The 16,351-nt window shown below is 40.7% G+C and overlaps 1 protein-coding gene across 4 annotated transcripts in view; it reads left to right on the top strand.

Moving 5' to 3' along the window:
* Positions 1 to 16,351, top strand: part of LOC124545110 (RNA-binding protein 26) — a 266,987-nt gene that overhangs the window by 151,453 nt on the left and 99,183 nt on the right. For 2 of the 4 annotated variants that reach the window (XM_047123928.1, XM_047123926.1), the window contains exons 11-13: positions 3,062 to 3,205; positions 7,141 to 7,281; positions 8,186 to 8,311. In XM_047123928.1, the coding sequence (XP_046979884.1) occupies positions 3,062 to 3,205; positions 7,141 to 7,281; positions 8,186 to 8,311 (411 nt within the window). The remainder of the gene's footprint in view (positions 1 to 3,061; positions 3,206 to 7,140; positions 7,282 to 8,185; positions 8,312 to 16,351) is intronic. The other 2 variants (XM_047123927.1, XM_047123929.1) reach the window with 2 other exon arrangements.

The following is a 16,351-nucleotide window of genomic DNA, read 5'->3' as shown; positions in this document are numbered from 1 at the left end:
ATTTCATAAAACTATAGTTATATCCATATCATTTTTTAGGAAAGCATGTATCCCTTGTTACAGTAGCGACTTGTTATTACCAGTTGAATTTTGATAGGAAATATCATTCATTTCACTTGATGTTAACAGAACAAAAATTAAAAAAAAGAATCTAATTAGTTTTGTTGTGATACGTTGCATGTTGTAAATCACAGATCATAGATAGCAAATTGTAAAAATATGATATGATTATTTTACTTTGTTTGAAGCAAGTAAGTTTAGATGCTAATATGAAGAATGTGCAGTGAGTGGCATCCAAGGTTATGTGAAGAACCATGAAAGCTTTATAGTACACACGTAGGCCCCTGTATCTGATCTCAGCTAACCTCAAGCACACCTGACCTGCTTCAATTCTGTGGATGTGAAAGTTGATTAGTCACTGTTGGTCATACACAATTGCTCCCAGTGCTCTGTCATGCTGAAAGGACACAGACAATAGCTGTTTTGTCTGACTCCTCAGTGTATGTTGTGAGAATATTGTTTTGATCACATTTTCTAGATTTCATCATCAAAACAAGTTGTGACAGTAATGCTGTTTCAACATACTGTGTCCGAACTGTGACCGTTCCAGTAATAATCACTCATTTTGGAGGTGGAGACTGAAGTTCTAATGTAGGCGAGAAAATATCTGCCTTGCCCTCAGCAGATCCAAGTCAGACATCAGCATCTAAATTTGTACTTGCAGCTACCATATCTTCCCTTCCCTACCATTCTTATCCTGTGTATAGGTGGAAATTTTAGGTACTCATCTGTGCAAGTCCCAAATGTTCTAATTTTAACAATGCATTCATTGTCAAGATGAATGTCACAAAAATAGCATTTCTCGACAAACTCTTTGCCATAGCATCTCTCACTGCAGTTGTTTGAGCATATGTGTAAAGCTCTTGTACAGACAAAATGGACTCCCTTCTATCCTCCATTAATCCAACTCAATAACGATGCCACATTGATGAAAAATAATCTATAAACAGTTACATGAGGGTTTTGTAAAAGTTCTTCACTGTGGTGGATAAGCACATCCCTCGACAACACACGCTTTGGGTGCTGACTCGAGCTAGCCATAAAGATAAAATTTGGAAGTAGTCATTGCCACTGATAGCTGTCCCTCACAGCGCATCTTTATCAAATGAAAATTTCCAGCTTATTGTTTTACGCAATGTAACACCATACATAAGATTCTTCCAAATCATACTTTCCACCAGTCTCTCTTTTATTTACTCCTGACACAATGAATAACTGAGAATCTGAAATTTGCATAATTACTGTGTTGATTTCTGATGTTTGAAGACTCTACTAACACCCCGCCCCCATTTCCTCTGGTGTAACCACTCATTAGTGAAGGCTAAATATAATTTCAATAAATGAAGGTGATTGCAGTGTTACCTCATATAAAACGATTAGTTTCCAAACATTAGCAATATCCTAGCTCCATTTCAAACCAGGTGAGCACTACAGTTGAAGTTTCTGTGATGGAAGAACATACTGATATTTGTTTTTAGGGTCGTGCAGACACACCTCACCTTAATTTTTTGTGACCTGTGTTCTGGGGAAAAGGGCGGCTTACATTCAGCCAATACATTCAACCAATATGTACAAAATGTGATCAAAGTCAGTTATTTTTCATAACCTGTTGACGGTGAACATATTAGACCTGCATGCTCATTAAATAAATCAAATTAAAACTGGTGCACTTCTTTGTTCGAGGCACCTGCCTACTTCTCACCCACACCTTTTCCTCTGCCACTCTTGCCCTACTGTTTGTAGTCTATAAATGGTGTCATTATCAGTGAGTCTTCATAGCTAACAAATAAAAGATATTGAGCTAATGTATGTTGGCTACACCCAGCTTGTAACTGCTCTTATTTAATTCTTTGGCAGCCACATATTCCAGTCAGTTTGTAAATCATGTTACAGGAAGCTGAAATTACCTAGGGTAACAATAGTTGAAGCATATAACAAACATATAGTAAGTCAAGCACTTTCTGTTCTTCGGAGCTACAACTCCATTTTTAAGGACTGTATAGATATAATAGTGGTATTTCTGCTTCAGTTTTTCACTTGGCTTTGCAAAATGATACAGTTGTTAGATTAATGAGAAAACCATCTCAGTTGTACCTTTGAAACCCTTTGGACACTAGTTGGAAAATATAAATATTGTGACTGAAGATGGAATATCTTATATTAATATATCCCTAATCTGGAAGAAATATATACTCTGCTGCTGTCTGCACAAGACAACTGGCAAGTCCTATAATGTCTCCTAGTTCTACCAAACAAGCACAACCTCAACAACAGTTAAGATGCGAATGGCATCATAAAAATACTTAATAGAGTAAGTGTCTCGGAAATTAGGTTCCTTGCAAACCGACCAATCGTCTGCTGACAACAATGTACTAAGCAGATGTAGCCTCTACAGAATGGGTGGTGCTACCATTATTGCAGAATGAGTAAATTTCATATAATTTGCGTGATATCATCTCTAGGATAAAAGGGTGTGCTGTGGTTCTCATTCTTCAACACCCTTCAGTTTAGTGTTGCTGTCTTCGAGATGTTAATCTATGTAATATGTTAGCATGTTAGAGCTCGGTAATTTCACAACTCAAGTGAGTGCAAGACTTATTCTCCTGAAACAATTATTTTGTTCTGAATGTGGGATGCTACTGTAGGATCACTTTCTTCTTCCAATCACTTAGTTACTTAAACTCCACTAGTTAACCTTCCTCTGTCCAAATTCGTTGTGAGACAGAGGATGCTCGAAGTAAATCACAAAAATTGGGCATCTACAAAAGCAAATTATATTTACATCAGGACAGTATCTGGTTGTGCGTGGTTTGAGAGGTAGTTGGTCAGACAATTAATATAATCTCATTTTTCTGGTTATGTGTGGATTCTGAGTGAAGATAAGGGACTGCATTAATTGAGTGAAATGCAAGTTTGTTTTATATGGAGTTCATGAGCAGAGAGAAGTATTTGATATAGTTTGTAGGTTGTAGAGAGACTACAGCTGTACTGTCCTCTGTAGGTATCATACGAGGGAGATCCGGAAGCTGCGATAGTGACTTTCTCGAGTCATGCGGAAGCGTATGCTGCGTATAGAAGCACTGAAGCCGTGCTCAACAATCGCTTCATCAAAGTTTTCTGGCACAACAGTGGAACAAATAATGAGGTAATATATGAACTATTTCTTTACTGTAGATCTTAGACACATCTGGAGAAAGCCAGTCTCTCTCTCTCTCTCTCTCTCTCTCTCTCTCTCTCTCTCTCTCTCTCTCACTCACACACACACACACACACACACACACACACACACACACACCAAATTGTTCATTCCTTGGTGCCTTGTGAAGTGTTCTATCAGCTGATCCCTTGTTTTAGATCATTTGTGCCATAACTTTGTTTTCCGTTTCAGCCAAGTACCACCTCATTAGTTATTTGATTTAGCCACCTAATTTTCAGCATTTTTCTGCACCACCACATTTTGAAGGTGCCTGATCTGCTTACTGTCCACATTTCACTTCCATATAAGGCTGTGCTCCAGACAAATAACCTCAGAAGACTTCTTCACATTTATATTAATAAATTTCTCTTTTTTCATACTTTTCGCGCTATTACTTGTCTGTATTTTATACTCCTTTACTCCAGGCATCATCAGCTATTTTGCTGGCCAAATAGTAGCATTCATCAAATACCTTACTGTCGCTTTTATTAATCTAATTCTCTTGGTATTGCCCAATTTAGTTTGACTACATATATTACCCTTGTTTTGCTTTTGTTGCTGTTCATCTTGGAGCCTCTTTTCAAAACACTGTCCATTCCAGTCAACTGCTGTTCCAAGTCCTTTGCTGTCCCTTACAGAATTACGATTTCATAGGCAAACCTCAAAGTTTTTATTTCTTCTCCCTGAACTTTTATACCCTTTCCAAATTCCTCCTTGGTTTCTTTTACTTCTTGCTCAGTGTACAGACTGAATAGCACTATCGAAAGGCTACAACTCTGTCTCACTCCCTTCTCAACTATGGCTTTCCTTTCATGCTCTTCGATTCTTATATCTGTGATCTGACGTCTGTGTGAGTTTTAACTAGCCATTCACTCCTTGTGTTTAATCCCAGTTACTTTCAGAATTTCAAAGAGTGTATACTAGTCAAAATTGTCAAAAGCTTTCTCTAAATCTACCATACCTATTAGTATAGGTTTAAATAGGTATATCTTCGAAGAAAGGCTGCAAAGTCAGAATTGTCTCATGTGTTCCTGCATTTCTCCAGAACCCTGACTGTTCTTCCCAGAGGTCATCTTCTAGCAGTTTTTTTTCATTCACCCGGTAATGATTAGTATCAGTATTTTGCAAGCTTGAAATTAAACAGACTTTTCAGTAGTATTCACAGCTGTCAGCATCTGCCTTATTTGGAATTGAAATTATTGAAATGTTCTTGAAGTGTGAGGGTATTTTGCCTGTCCCATATGTGTTGCACACCAGGTGGAATAGCTTTGTCATGGCTGACTCTCTCAAGGTCTCAGTAATACTGAGGAAATGTGGTCAACTACAGGGGCCTTACTTCTAATGAGGTCTTTCAGTGTTGCAGTATAAAATCTCTCATCTCATCTTCAACTACTTCGTCTTCCCTTTCTGTAATATGCCTTAAAGTTCAGTTCTTTTGTGTAGCCCCTCTACATATTCCTTTCAGCTATTGCTTCTCTGCTTCTTTTTTCAACAAAGGCCTTTTTAATTTTCCCATCAGTGGCATCTATCTTATCGTTAGTTACATATGAATCTGCAGCCTTGCAGTTTTCCTCTAGCCACTCCTGTTAGCAATTTTTCATTTTCTGTAATCTCATTTTCTTATATTTGTGTATTCCCTTTTGCTCTCTCCGTTTTCTGCATTTTTATATTTTCTTCTTTTATGCAAGGCTTTCAACTAGGCCTTGTCTTTTTAGCTGTTTGGTTCTTTGCTGATTTCACTATTTCACCTCTCAAAGCGATCCTTTTGTTTTTTACTGTATTCTTTTCCCCCGTTTCAGTCCAGTGTTGCTTAATGCTCACTCTGGAACCACTGGTTCTTTTCATTTTTGGTTAGAGTCCACATCTGTCCTGAAAATTTCTTACACTTTAAAATCTGTTTTCAAAATCTTAGGCTTTCCATTATACAAGCAGTCTGGAACCTACACATGTCCCCAGCTCTCTTCCATTTATACAGCCTTATTACACAAATGTGAAACTGTTAGCATTGATTAGTGGTGATACCTGTGCAAAATTCTGTCACGTGACCACCTCTTTCATTCCTTTGCCCCAGTCCGTGTTCTCTATTATTTTTCCCTCTCTTCCTGTTCGTGCTATAGCATTCTGTCTCCCATCACTATTACATTTTCGCTTTCCTTGACTATTGGATATTTCTTCTATCTCATCATACATTCTTTCAATCTCTTCAGCTGCAGAGCTAGTTGGCATAGAAACTTGTACTACTGTGGTGGGTGTTGGCATCACGTCTATCTTCGCTACGATGTGTGCACTATGTTGTTCATTGTAGCATACCTTAATTCCTATGTAGTATTTAGTATTAGACCTACTCCTAAATTACCCCTATTTGATTTTACACTCCTGTATTCACCTGACCCAAAGTTCCATTCTTCCTGCCACCACACTCCTTAATTCCCACTACATCCAACTTCAACTTCATAACCAGACCCTTAGAGAGAGAGAGAGAGAGAGAGAGAGAGAGAGAGAGAGAGAGAGATTCTAAATCAAAAAAGTTAAAATTTCTGATGTATTTTAATGGTAAATAGATGTAAGACGTTTTATTGTGTATTGTGGGAGAAGATGGCAAGGTATGATTGAAACTTAAACTAGTTATTGCAAATTAAATTTTGTATTTCAAAGCCAATGTGGATTTGATTAAAAATCCCATGGCATTACACATAATTCACTTTTACAGGGTACTGGGTTACGTGAAAATTCATTAGCTGTCCTGTCAGTATTGAAAAACCAGTATTTCATAGATAAAAAATGTTCTCCTTTGAAAGTATTTTATCAACAACTATGCTTCTATAGCTGGATCAACTAGTGTCTGTCTTGCTATTCTAAATATTTAGCATTCATTTCTGAACACTGAAACTGGAAGGACATTGGATGTTGTACCAGTAATGAAGACCATGCTAAAAATTGAAAACATTGTATAACCACTTAATTTGCTTAACAATTGTTGTGTACTTAAAAGTTACAATGGAATACATTACTCTTTTAGCTGTGTTACCACATGAAATGCTGTGTTAGTTGTAGTATAAATACAGTTGTAATGTGTGTGAATTATGATTTTTTACTGTACCAGCTCACTTGCTTTGTGTCTGGTTATCCATTCATATCACACGTAACATTTTTCGCAATCTTAGAAAATACTAAGGTTACTTTTGCAAGTTGAGAAAATACTAAGGCTATTTGAAAATTAATGTTGTGCTCAGGAACTTAACCACATACTAGAAGATAACGTGAAATGTTAACTTTCAAAGTTCTCTGTGGAAAATTTGATATTATTTCCATTTCTAAATTTACCCTAAGAGTGCTGATACGGTGGCAGCGGTATCAATTGGAAAGAAAATATTTGGAGTCACCAAATTCATGAGAGCTCCTTTACCAACTATTATTCAGGTACTTTTTGCAATGAATTTGAAAATAACCGCACTGCAGTCGACAGACGATATTGACTTGACAATAACAGAGACAGGGAAATGGCAGCTGTCATCCGTGTGAATCACTTGGGAATTTCTCGAGGCCGTCTCGGCAGTGGCGTGGCCGTACCACAATATGAGCCTATACTGTGACTCACAAGAAGTGGGCGAGTCATTTGTACTGAGACTGCTGCTGTGACAATACTGCGGTTTGGAAAAGGGCACCCCCTAGTAAAGGTTTTGTTATCATAGGAGAACTGAAGAGTTTTGTTATCATAGGAGAACTGAGTTAACATTTCACATTACTTTTGTAGAAATGCAATATACTCGTTACAGTACTCGCAGGTATGTTTTTTAGTTGTTCACTTTCAGTGAGCCTATACTTGTGCTGAAACAGTTTTGTCAGTCTTCTTAAATGCCCAAGTTGAATACTGTTGTTGACAGGCCAAACAGGAAAATGTGACACCACCACGACCATCGGTGAAAGATCGGCTGGGAGTGGCCGTTGTCCCCTCAGTAGCCCCGTCACCCACCGCCGTCAAGGTGCTCGACACTTTACAGCTCGAGCAGGAACCTGTAGAGAAGGTACACCTTTACTAGGGACTTGATGGGAGCAGTCTTCCTCCTCAGTTTTGTATCTAGAATTTTTGTAAACAATGTTCCTGCATGCTGCATTTGTGTTAAATAACGTTGTATTATATTCAGTGGCAGTGAAGTGTGATAGAAATTTTGTTCATGTTGCTTGCAGTGGTCCCTAAAAATCTATATTCTTAGCCCTTTGTACCACAGTGAATCACTTTAGCCGATCTCTGGCATTTTAACACGCTATTGGCAGGACATAATGGCGTAATCCTCTCATTTGTCAGTGTGAGATACACGTGAGCTGAAAAAGGCTGGCACAGTCCACTATGACCTTTGTTCCCTTTTTCAGATAATTCCTTCTCCCTCTCCATTCCCTTCCCTTAACCTTTCTTGTTATTACTTTGGTGCCGTGTAAGTGAATGGAATGCAAAATGTGACACTAGCCGGTTGACAGCACTAGAGTTTTGGAATCGGAATACCACTAAACTATTCTGTCCTATAATTACTACAACCGCAGAACTAAATACCACCTACTGATGTAGGTTATTGCCCCTGCGAGTAGTGGCAAATTAAATCTTAATACCGACCTCAATAGCGATCTGGATATTCTGCTATTGTGCTGAGCTGTCTGAAAGTCAGTGACCGTAATAAGTGCCGCATTAAAAAGTGTAGCTCACAAGTTATAGCACTGTTTAAGAAATATTAAAATCTAGTATGAGATGGCAAAATCTGGCACACTGTTAGTCATTTGTAACAGAGGTGGATTTAGTTCTGTGGCACTGTTAGATCTTGTCGGGTTTAGCGTCCTTTTTGTTTCATGCAATATAATGGATGAGGACCTTTTTTGTCATAAAGAGAAACTTTTGTATAAAACTGTTTGTCTTTGCATGATGTATAATTTTTCCAGGTGATAATGTCAGGAAACAACTTGACAAAAACAGTATACATACCTACGGCCTTGAAGAAAGCCAATGTGGGCACGACTGCACCAACTGTCGTTCAGGAGAACAGAGTTTCTGTGAGTCGGCAGAAGGCAAGCATCTGTTTGAACAAATGCATGCCATTTCTTGTGGACATAATTATTATTATTTGTGGCTTTTAGTTCTGCTCTTGTTCTATGGTAATGCACAGTAATTTGTGCCACCTGCTATTTTTTGAATAACTGTTTCAGTTGTCACTTGGCACAAAATTCTTTAATTTTTTGCTGCACTTGTTTGAGATCATATTTTGTAGACTTATAACTTGAAAACCTAGGGTCTAGCTGGAATAACAGAGTTACATTTACTCATTCCTGCGTATATTGTTCTGGAACAGCTAGCTGTAAAGTTTGTGGTGTTCTGACAAGCTGAACAAGTAGTTGTCTAGCAATAACTGGAAGGTAATAAGAATCTGTGCAATTCATTGTATTTAACATTTTGAGTCTCATGAGAACACATTACAGAATGCTATTCAGATTTAATCTTGTCCATTGCAAACAGCACAAGGAAACACTTTATTTGGACGAGTATTGCAAAGAATAAAGAACACGCTCAACTGTCCAGGTCAGATTTACATAGCCCGAGTGTATCATGTGTTACATTGCCATACAGCTCAAATTGTGAGTTTTCTGTTTCTTGGTTAATCAGTGTGGTTCCCACTCACTGCAAACATTCCACCACAATTGTGTGATCTCATTATTAAAAGAACTCTGGTGGTAGACAGGATGATTGTGTGCCTTGTTCAGACCCTCAAAATGCCATTGTTTGGCTGAGTAGAATTGGTTGCAATTTGCATAAATAGAATTTCATTATTGTACCTCCATAGGGTGAATTCACTGACATAAAAGAATGTTTTTGAAAATGTAAATGCAGATTTGCTTGTAGATGGACTGCAAGGTCTTAAAAATTAAACTCTAGTGGAAATATTCCAGTTTCTACATTATTTGGTATGCGATACTGGAGACCCTTGTACAGGCTGTTAGTTTAAACACAGCTGAGATTTTACTACATTTCTATAGAGGTATTAAATTCGATTAATTTGTGCTTCAAAGGTTGGTTTGTAAACATCATGTTATAGGATAATTATTTTTATAGTTGATGGTACATTTTCATTTACTGGAGGGAAAATACATCCCAGCAATTAAGTTTAGGAACAGTTTTATTATACAAGAGTAATTAGTGATGGACAGTTAGCCTTAGATTCGCACGCACAATTTCGTTGATGTTCCAGACATGAGCGTTGTTGGTAGATATCGAGGGTATGCTGAACGAGGGGCATTTTTAACTTACATCTAGCCATTTTTAAACTGTCTGAAAAATTCATAACACTGAGTACAGCTTAAGCACTTATTGCTGTAGACTTCCTGCATCATTTAGTGCGTCTCTGTAAAGATTTTCTTGAATTTCACGCAAAATTTAATGCAGATATGTTGCTCTTCTAACGCTGCCATCTCGAAATACACCACATTCTACTCAATACAATACTGAACAATAACTAACGGACATACTACAATAAAACTTCCAGCAGTTACACTTTAAAAAGAGGCATGTGGAGGGATGCCAACCACATTTCGCTCCAACACACCATTGGTGTGAAATTACAAATGGTCCCGAATTTTTTGAACAGACCTCATAAATGATGTACACTACACAGTATTATGAAAAGGATAGATTGCTACTCAAAATGTAGTGGAGATGATGAGTCGCAGATAGGCACAACAAAAAGACTGTCAAACAAGAAAGATTTCATTCAAAAATATCTTCATTGAAGGCCCTTTTGGTTGAAAGCTTACTTGTTTGACAGTCTTTTTGTTGTCCCTATCTGCGACTCAGCATCTCCACTGTATGGTGAGTAGCAGTCTACCCTTTTAATAATATTGTCATTATTCCATCCTGGATTCTCCATTGTATGGTGTACGCTACACAGTTATTACACTTAAATGTCTCTTTCCAAGTTTATTAACACTGTAAGTGACGCAATGACCATGTCAAGTTTCACGTCAACACATCTTACATTGGCAGTGACCTCCATGCTTCTGTCTCCAGACATAACCGTGAAAACACTGTCTCATTGAAGTGACACAATCAATGAACGCAATAACAGCATGGAACTTAAGGAGTGACCGAAAAAAATAGTTAAAAAATATTGAAAATGAGGTGGTCTAAATGTATAGCTGAAGTGTCCGATCGGAAATAAATGGGGTGTACTATAGGTAGAGCTATGTAGAAAGTCATAAGTAAGGTCAGTAAATGTTTTAAAGAATCTGGAAGTAGTATGCACGCTTATAAGTAAATACGTGTGATTGCACATTGACATGCGCAACTGTAAGAAACAAGCACGGTGGTAAATGAACACGTGACCGTACAATCATACCATAAACAAACCTGTGTGAAGGCCAAATCTATAAACATTTCCATGTTACTGCCGTGAGTACTCATTGCACCATCCTTTGCCAATGTACCTGTGGGCCATCTGGAAAAGCCCTTCCTGTCCAGTCAGCACTTAGAAGCCCTGTCTGGTTCAGATTCATTAATGAGATTTTCCTGACCTGGACTCACAGCAAGAACAGCCTTTGCTCTTTCCTCCATAGCTTCAACCACTGCTCCCAAATCCATTTCACCTGGTCCTTCTCAATTCAGTGGGCCACCTTTCTGGATGTCTAACTCCATGAATACATCTGTCAGTATCATGTGCACCAACCACTTTGATAACTTCACTTTGATGGCTGTCATCTGTTCTGTGTCAAAAGGTCTCTTCCTTGCAGGCTCTCCACCAGCAAATGCTGCATCTGCAGTGGAAAGCATAAGTTGTCAAAATATATCAATATCCATACCATAGCCTTTACTGACAGACAATATCCTATCCAGCTCATCTATAAATAAGTCTCCCATGCCATCTGCTCCTCTGACACCATTAAACATGTTAACCAGCCACCAACCAGCACTTCTCTGATTACCTATTATCATCCTGGCCTTCAAAAGCTCAGCTGCATCTTTCACCAGGGCTTCAACTACCTCTCGTCATGCCCTGATGAGGGATATCCTAATCAAAATCCTATCCACACCACCCAGTGTAAGGTTGCGCCTTCCACCCGACCTACCGAATATCCTTGTCGATCCCTATGCCAGTCCTGGTCTCCAAGGACTATTCCCTTGTTGTCGACCCAGATGCAAGATCTGTTCCATACATTCACCCACTTCCTCCTACCATAGTCCAGTTGCATGCATTTCCTACCCAGTAAAAGGCAGGGGCCACATGTTAAAGCATTCATGCTATACACTGAGGTGACAAAACTCATGGAATACCTCCTAATATCGTGTCTGGTCTCCTCCTGCCCAGCGTAGTGCAGCAAACCGACGTGACACGGACTTGACAATTTGTTGAAAGGCCCTTGCAGAAATATTGAACTATGCTACCTCTTTACCCATTCATAATTGTGAAAGTGTTGCCAGTGCAGGATTTTGTGCGTGAACTGATCTCTCGATTATGTGGTATTCTTGTTGGATGATCTGGGTGGCCAACTCATTTACTCTTATTGTCCAGAATGTTCTTCAAAACAATCGCAAATAATTGTGGCCAGTGACAGGGTGCATTGTCATACATAAAAATTCCATCATTTTTTGGAACAAATGGTCTCCAAGTAGTTGAACATAACCATTTCCAGTTAATGACCAATTCAGTTGGACCAGAGGACCCAGCCCATTCCACGTAAACACAGCCCACATCATTATAGAGGCACCACCAGCTTGCATGGTGCCTTGTTGACATCTTGAATCCATGGCTTCATGGGGCCTGTGCCACATTCATACCCTACCATCATTCTTACCAACTGATATTGGGGCTCATCTAACCAGGCCACAGTTTTCCAGTTGTTTAGGTTCTGACCAATATGGTCATGAGCCCAGGAGAGTCTCTGCAGGCAATTTCGTGCTGTTAGCAAAGGCACTCACATCAGTAAATGAAATGAAATGATCGCATGGCATTGTTGGCCAGGAGGCCCCATTCGGGGAAGTTCGGCTGCCGAATGCAAGTCTTATTTCAGTCGACACCACATTGGGTGACTTGCGTGCCAGTGATGAGGATGAAATGATGATGATGACAGCACAACACCCAGTCCACGAGCAGAGAAAATCTCCTACCCGGCCGGGAATCGAACCCAGGCCCACTGCATGGGAGGCAAGCACATTATCAGTCAGCTAAGCAGGCGGAAACTCACATCATCACCTGCTGCCGTAGCTCCTTAACGCCAGATTTTGCAGCACTGTTCCAAGGATATGTTCGTCGTACATCCCACATTGATTGATTGTGGTCATTTCACACAGTGTTGCTTGTCTGTTAGCACTGGCAATACTTCACTCAGGATGCAACCCTTAGTAATGAAGTGAAGGCCGTTGGCCACTATGTTGTCCATGGCGAGAAGTAATGCCTGATATGTGGTAATCTGAGAATAACTCTCGACACAGTGCATTGTGTAATATTGAGTATCCCTAATGATTTTCAAAATGCAATGTTCCGTATGTGTAGCTCCAACTACCATTCTGCATTCAAAGTCTGTTAATTCCTTTCGTATGGCCATAATCACATCGGAAACCTTTTCACATGAATAACATGAATACAAATGACAGCTTCATCAATGCACTGCCCTTTTATACCTTGTGTAAGTGATACTACAGCACATCTGTATATGTGCATACCACTATCCCATAACTCTTGTCACATCAGTGTACATCAGCCTTGCCGCAATGACTGTGCGGTCTGCATGGGCTTGACAAGTAATCAACTATCTACTCCTATGAAGGGCCACTGCCAAACTGACAAGCTGCACATTTGACCACTCAGTTGTTGAACATGTTGCACATCATAACGCAAATGACTGCAACAGCTGCTTTCATTGCATGAGCCATTTGGATGCTCCCTTCCAGCCCAAGTTTCTCTGAATGAAACAGGTGGGAATTCTCTCTCCAGTATATGCTGGGCTCTTGCAGTCCTCACCTAAAGCTCCACTAACCTCTTCCCACTGCCTCACTGTACCTTTTTCCTTTTCTCTTCTGTCCCCACCATTCCTTCAGTATCCTGATTGTGTGCTGCCTTCTCCCACCATTTTTCCCCCATGCCCCATGTAGTCGGTCTCTCTCTCTCTCTCTCTCTCTCTCTCTCTCTCTCTCTCTCTCTCTCTCTCCCCCACCTCCCTCTCTGCCTCCCCCCCTCACCCCTACCTCTCTCCTTCCTTGTCCCCATCTACATGTCATCCCCACCTTCCCCTCCTTTTGCCCCTTCCTCCTCTCCTCCTCTCTTTCTATTTCTCTTTTCAGTCTACCCTCTGTACTCCTTTCGTCTTGTGCAGCCCTGGAGTCATATGTCCAAAGAATACCCCTTTCTCACCACCCCTGAAGTGTTGGCAGAAGTGCCAACACTGTGTTGCTAAAGGAGGCCGAAATGCACGCTTTTAAGCTCACGCAGATTGGCGTGAGGTCTGAAACAGTTAAGGGAATTAATAGTAGCAAATAAAGTACGTAGTTGATGTAATGCTTAACTTTAATCCATAATTGGAGAACATCGCTCTTGACAGTACATGTTTTATAATTTCAATATTAACTGGTAATGGCGCCTTGCTAGGTCGTAGCAAATGACGTAGCTGAAGGCTATGCTAACTATCGTCTCGGCAAATGAGAGCGTAATTGTCAGTGATCCATCTCTGGCAAACTCTGCTGTACAACTGGGGCGAGTGCTAGTAAGTCTCTCTAGACCTGCCGTGTGGCGGCGCTCGGTCTGCAATCACTGACAGTGGCGACACGCAGGTCCAGCGTATACTAATGGACCGCGGCCGATTTAAAGGCTACCACCTAGCAAGTGTGGTGTCTGGCGGTGACACCACAACCCCCCACCTTGCTTCCTTCCCTATCCCTTCTGCACTTACATCAACTAAGGCAACTGCTTTCTATAATCAGTCTTGCCATGGCCGCAGGAGTGTGCGTGTGCATGTGTGCGCGCAAAAGGAGGGGAAGGTGGGGATGACATGTAGATGGGGAGGTGGGAGGGAAGGAAGGAGAGAGGTAGGGGGGAGGGAGGGAGGGAGGGAGAGGGAGGGGGAGAGAGGGAGGGGGAGGGAGAGAGAGAGAGAGAGAGAGAGAGAGAGAGAGAGAGAGAGAGACTACATGGGGCATGGGAGATACAGTGAGGCAGTGGGAAGAGGTTAGTGGAGCTTTAGGTGAGGACTGCAAGAGCGCACGCGCGTCTGTCGGTCTGTCTGTCTGTACTTTTAATAGAAAAAGAACATACGCTTAGAAGTAGTGTGAATACTGGAATACTGTTTCCTGTCACCTGTTTCTATGCTCCACAATCAGCACGCTGTAGGTGATTGGTTAACTGTCCCTTATTTTACTTACTGCTTCATGCAAGAATGTCCATTATTGTTATAAGATTTGTGAGGTAGCAGTTTTAGTGTGCATGAGGATTCTCAAAATTTTCTGAGAATTAACAAGATAGTGATGTTTCTAATTAGAATAATTAAAAACTAACATGTTGTTTTAGTGAAATTATCCATTTTTAGAATCCCTCATCCTCCTAGTAGGGCGGTGACCTACTATCGTGGGTGAATAGAAAGGCCGCAGTGAAGCTGATAGTCCGGACACTGATGTGTGCCACAGGCTTTACATGTCCCTTTATACTTATTCAGAAACAGAAAAATCAAGGATACTAAATTTTAGTTGTTGGTTTAGGAAAGAATTACATTTTAAGACTGGAACATTCTAGAACATGAACATTTTGAATACAGGTAACTTTCCAAGTAACAGTAATATGGAAAGGATAGATCGCTTCCACCACATAGAGGAGACATTGATTCACAGACAGGCACAACAAAAAAATTGGGTACATTTTCATCTTTCAGACAAAGTCCTGCCTCGGAAGAACAACTCTCATAGAGACACACACACACACACACACACACACACACACACACACACACACACACACACACACACACAAATATCACTGTCTCCAGGTGCTACAGTCTGACTGCTGCTGTCTCTGAAGTGAACAGCAATCTGGTGGCTGTGGAAGGGGGTGAGGGGTAAGGTGGCTTGGGGGGGGGGGGGGGGATTCTAGTGCTGCCTGTGAAAACGTGCAGGTACATGGAGGTGATTGTATAGGGCTGCTAGGTGCAGCATTGGGGGCTGTGCTGAGGGGGAAAGAGAGTGGGGTGATGTAGAGGAAAGGACTTTTAGGAGCATAAGTGGGATAGAATATGTGTGTAGTGGAGTGGAAACAGGAAAGGGCATAAGCAGGTAGGGAACAGGGGCTAGCGAAGGTTTGAGGTCAGGTGGGTTACGGTGCCAAAGGATATGTTGTAAGTAGAGATATCATTTGTGCAGTTCAGAAAAGCTGGTGTTGGTAGGAAGAATTCAGATGGCACGATCTGTGAAGATGTCATTAAAATGAAGCACATCTTGTTGGACAGCGTGCTCAGCAACTGGGTGGTCCAGCTGTCTCTTGGCCACAGTTTGGCAGTGGCCTATCATACGGCGAGACATTGTTAGTTATCATGCCCACACTGTATGAGAGGTAGTCAATACCCTGGCGGGGAATGTGGCTCAGTTGGTCCAGTACTGAGTGTTAATGAGTCACGAGAGGAATTCTGCTTTGTGACTGTACTGTGGGTATGTGGGGGATGGGAGCTGTCTGGTGAGAAAAGAAATAGGAGATCTGTTTCTGGGCAAACTTGAGAGGGTAATTTTGGTCCGTGAAGGCATATTTGGAGAGTGACTGCTAACCACTACAGATGCAATGACCCCAGGTGGTTAGGCTGTACAGAAGCGACTACTTGATGTGGAGTGGGTGGGATCTGTTGAAGTGGAGATTTGATGTGGATGGAGGTAATGATGTAGCCTTCCCTGAGGTGGAGATTGACATTGTGGGATGTGGCTTGTTGGGGTGAGAAGGACCAAGTAAAGCGAATCTAAAACATAAAGCTTTGGAAAAGTAAAATGTTTGTCAAAAAGTGTAGAATGAAGGATTTCAAATGAACTAGATTAATCTTGATACAATCAGTTTGTAGCATCCGTGAATTTTGACAGGCGTATGGTTTATAGGCATT

The sequence above is a fragment of the Schistocerca americana genome, chromosome 8 (genome assembly GCF_021461395.2).
Source record: "Schistocerca americana isolate TAMUIC-IGC-003095 chromosome 8, iqSchAmer2.1, whole genome shotgun sequence".
Classification (NCBI taxonomy): Eukaryota; Metazoa; Arthropoda; class Insecta; order Orthoptera; family Acrididae; genus Schistocerca; species Schistocerca americana.
Note: the sequence above shows the minus strand (reverse complement) of the source record. Positions and strands in the feature narration are given on the sequence as shown.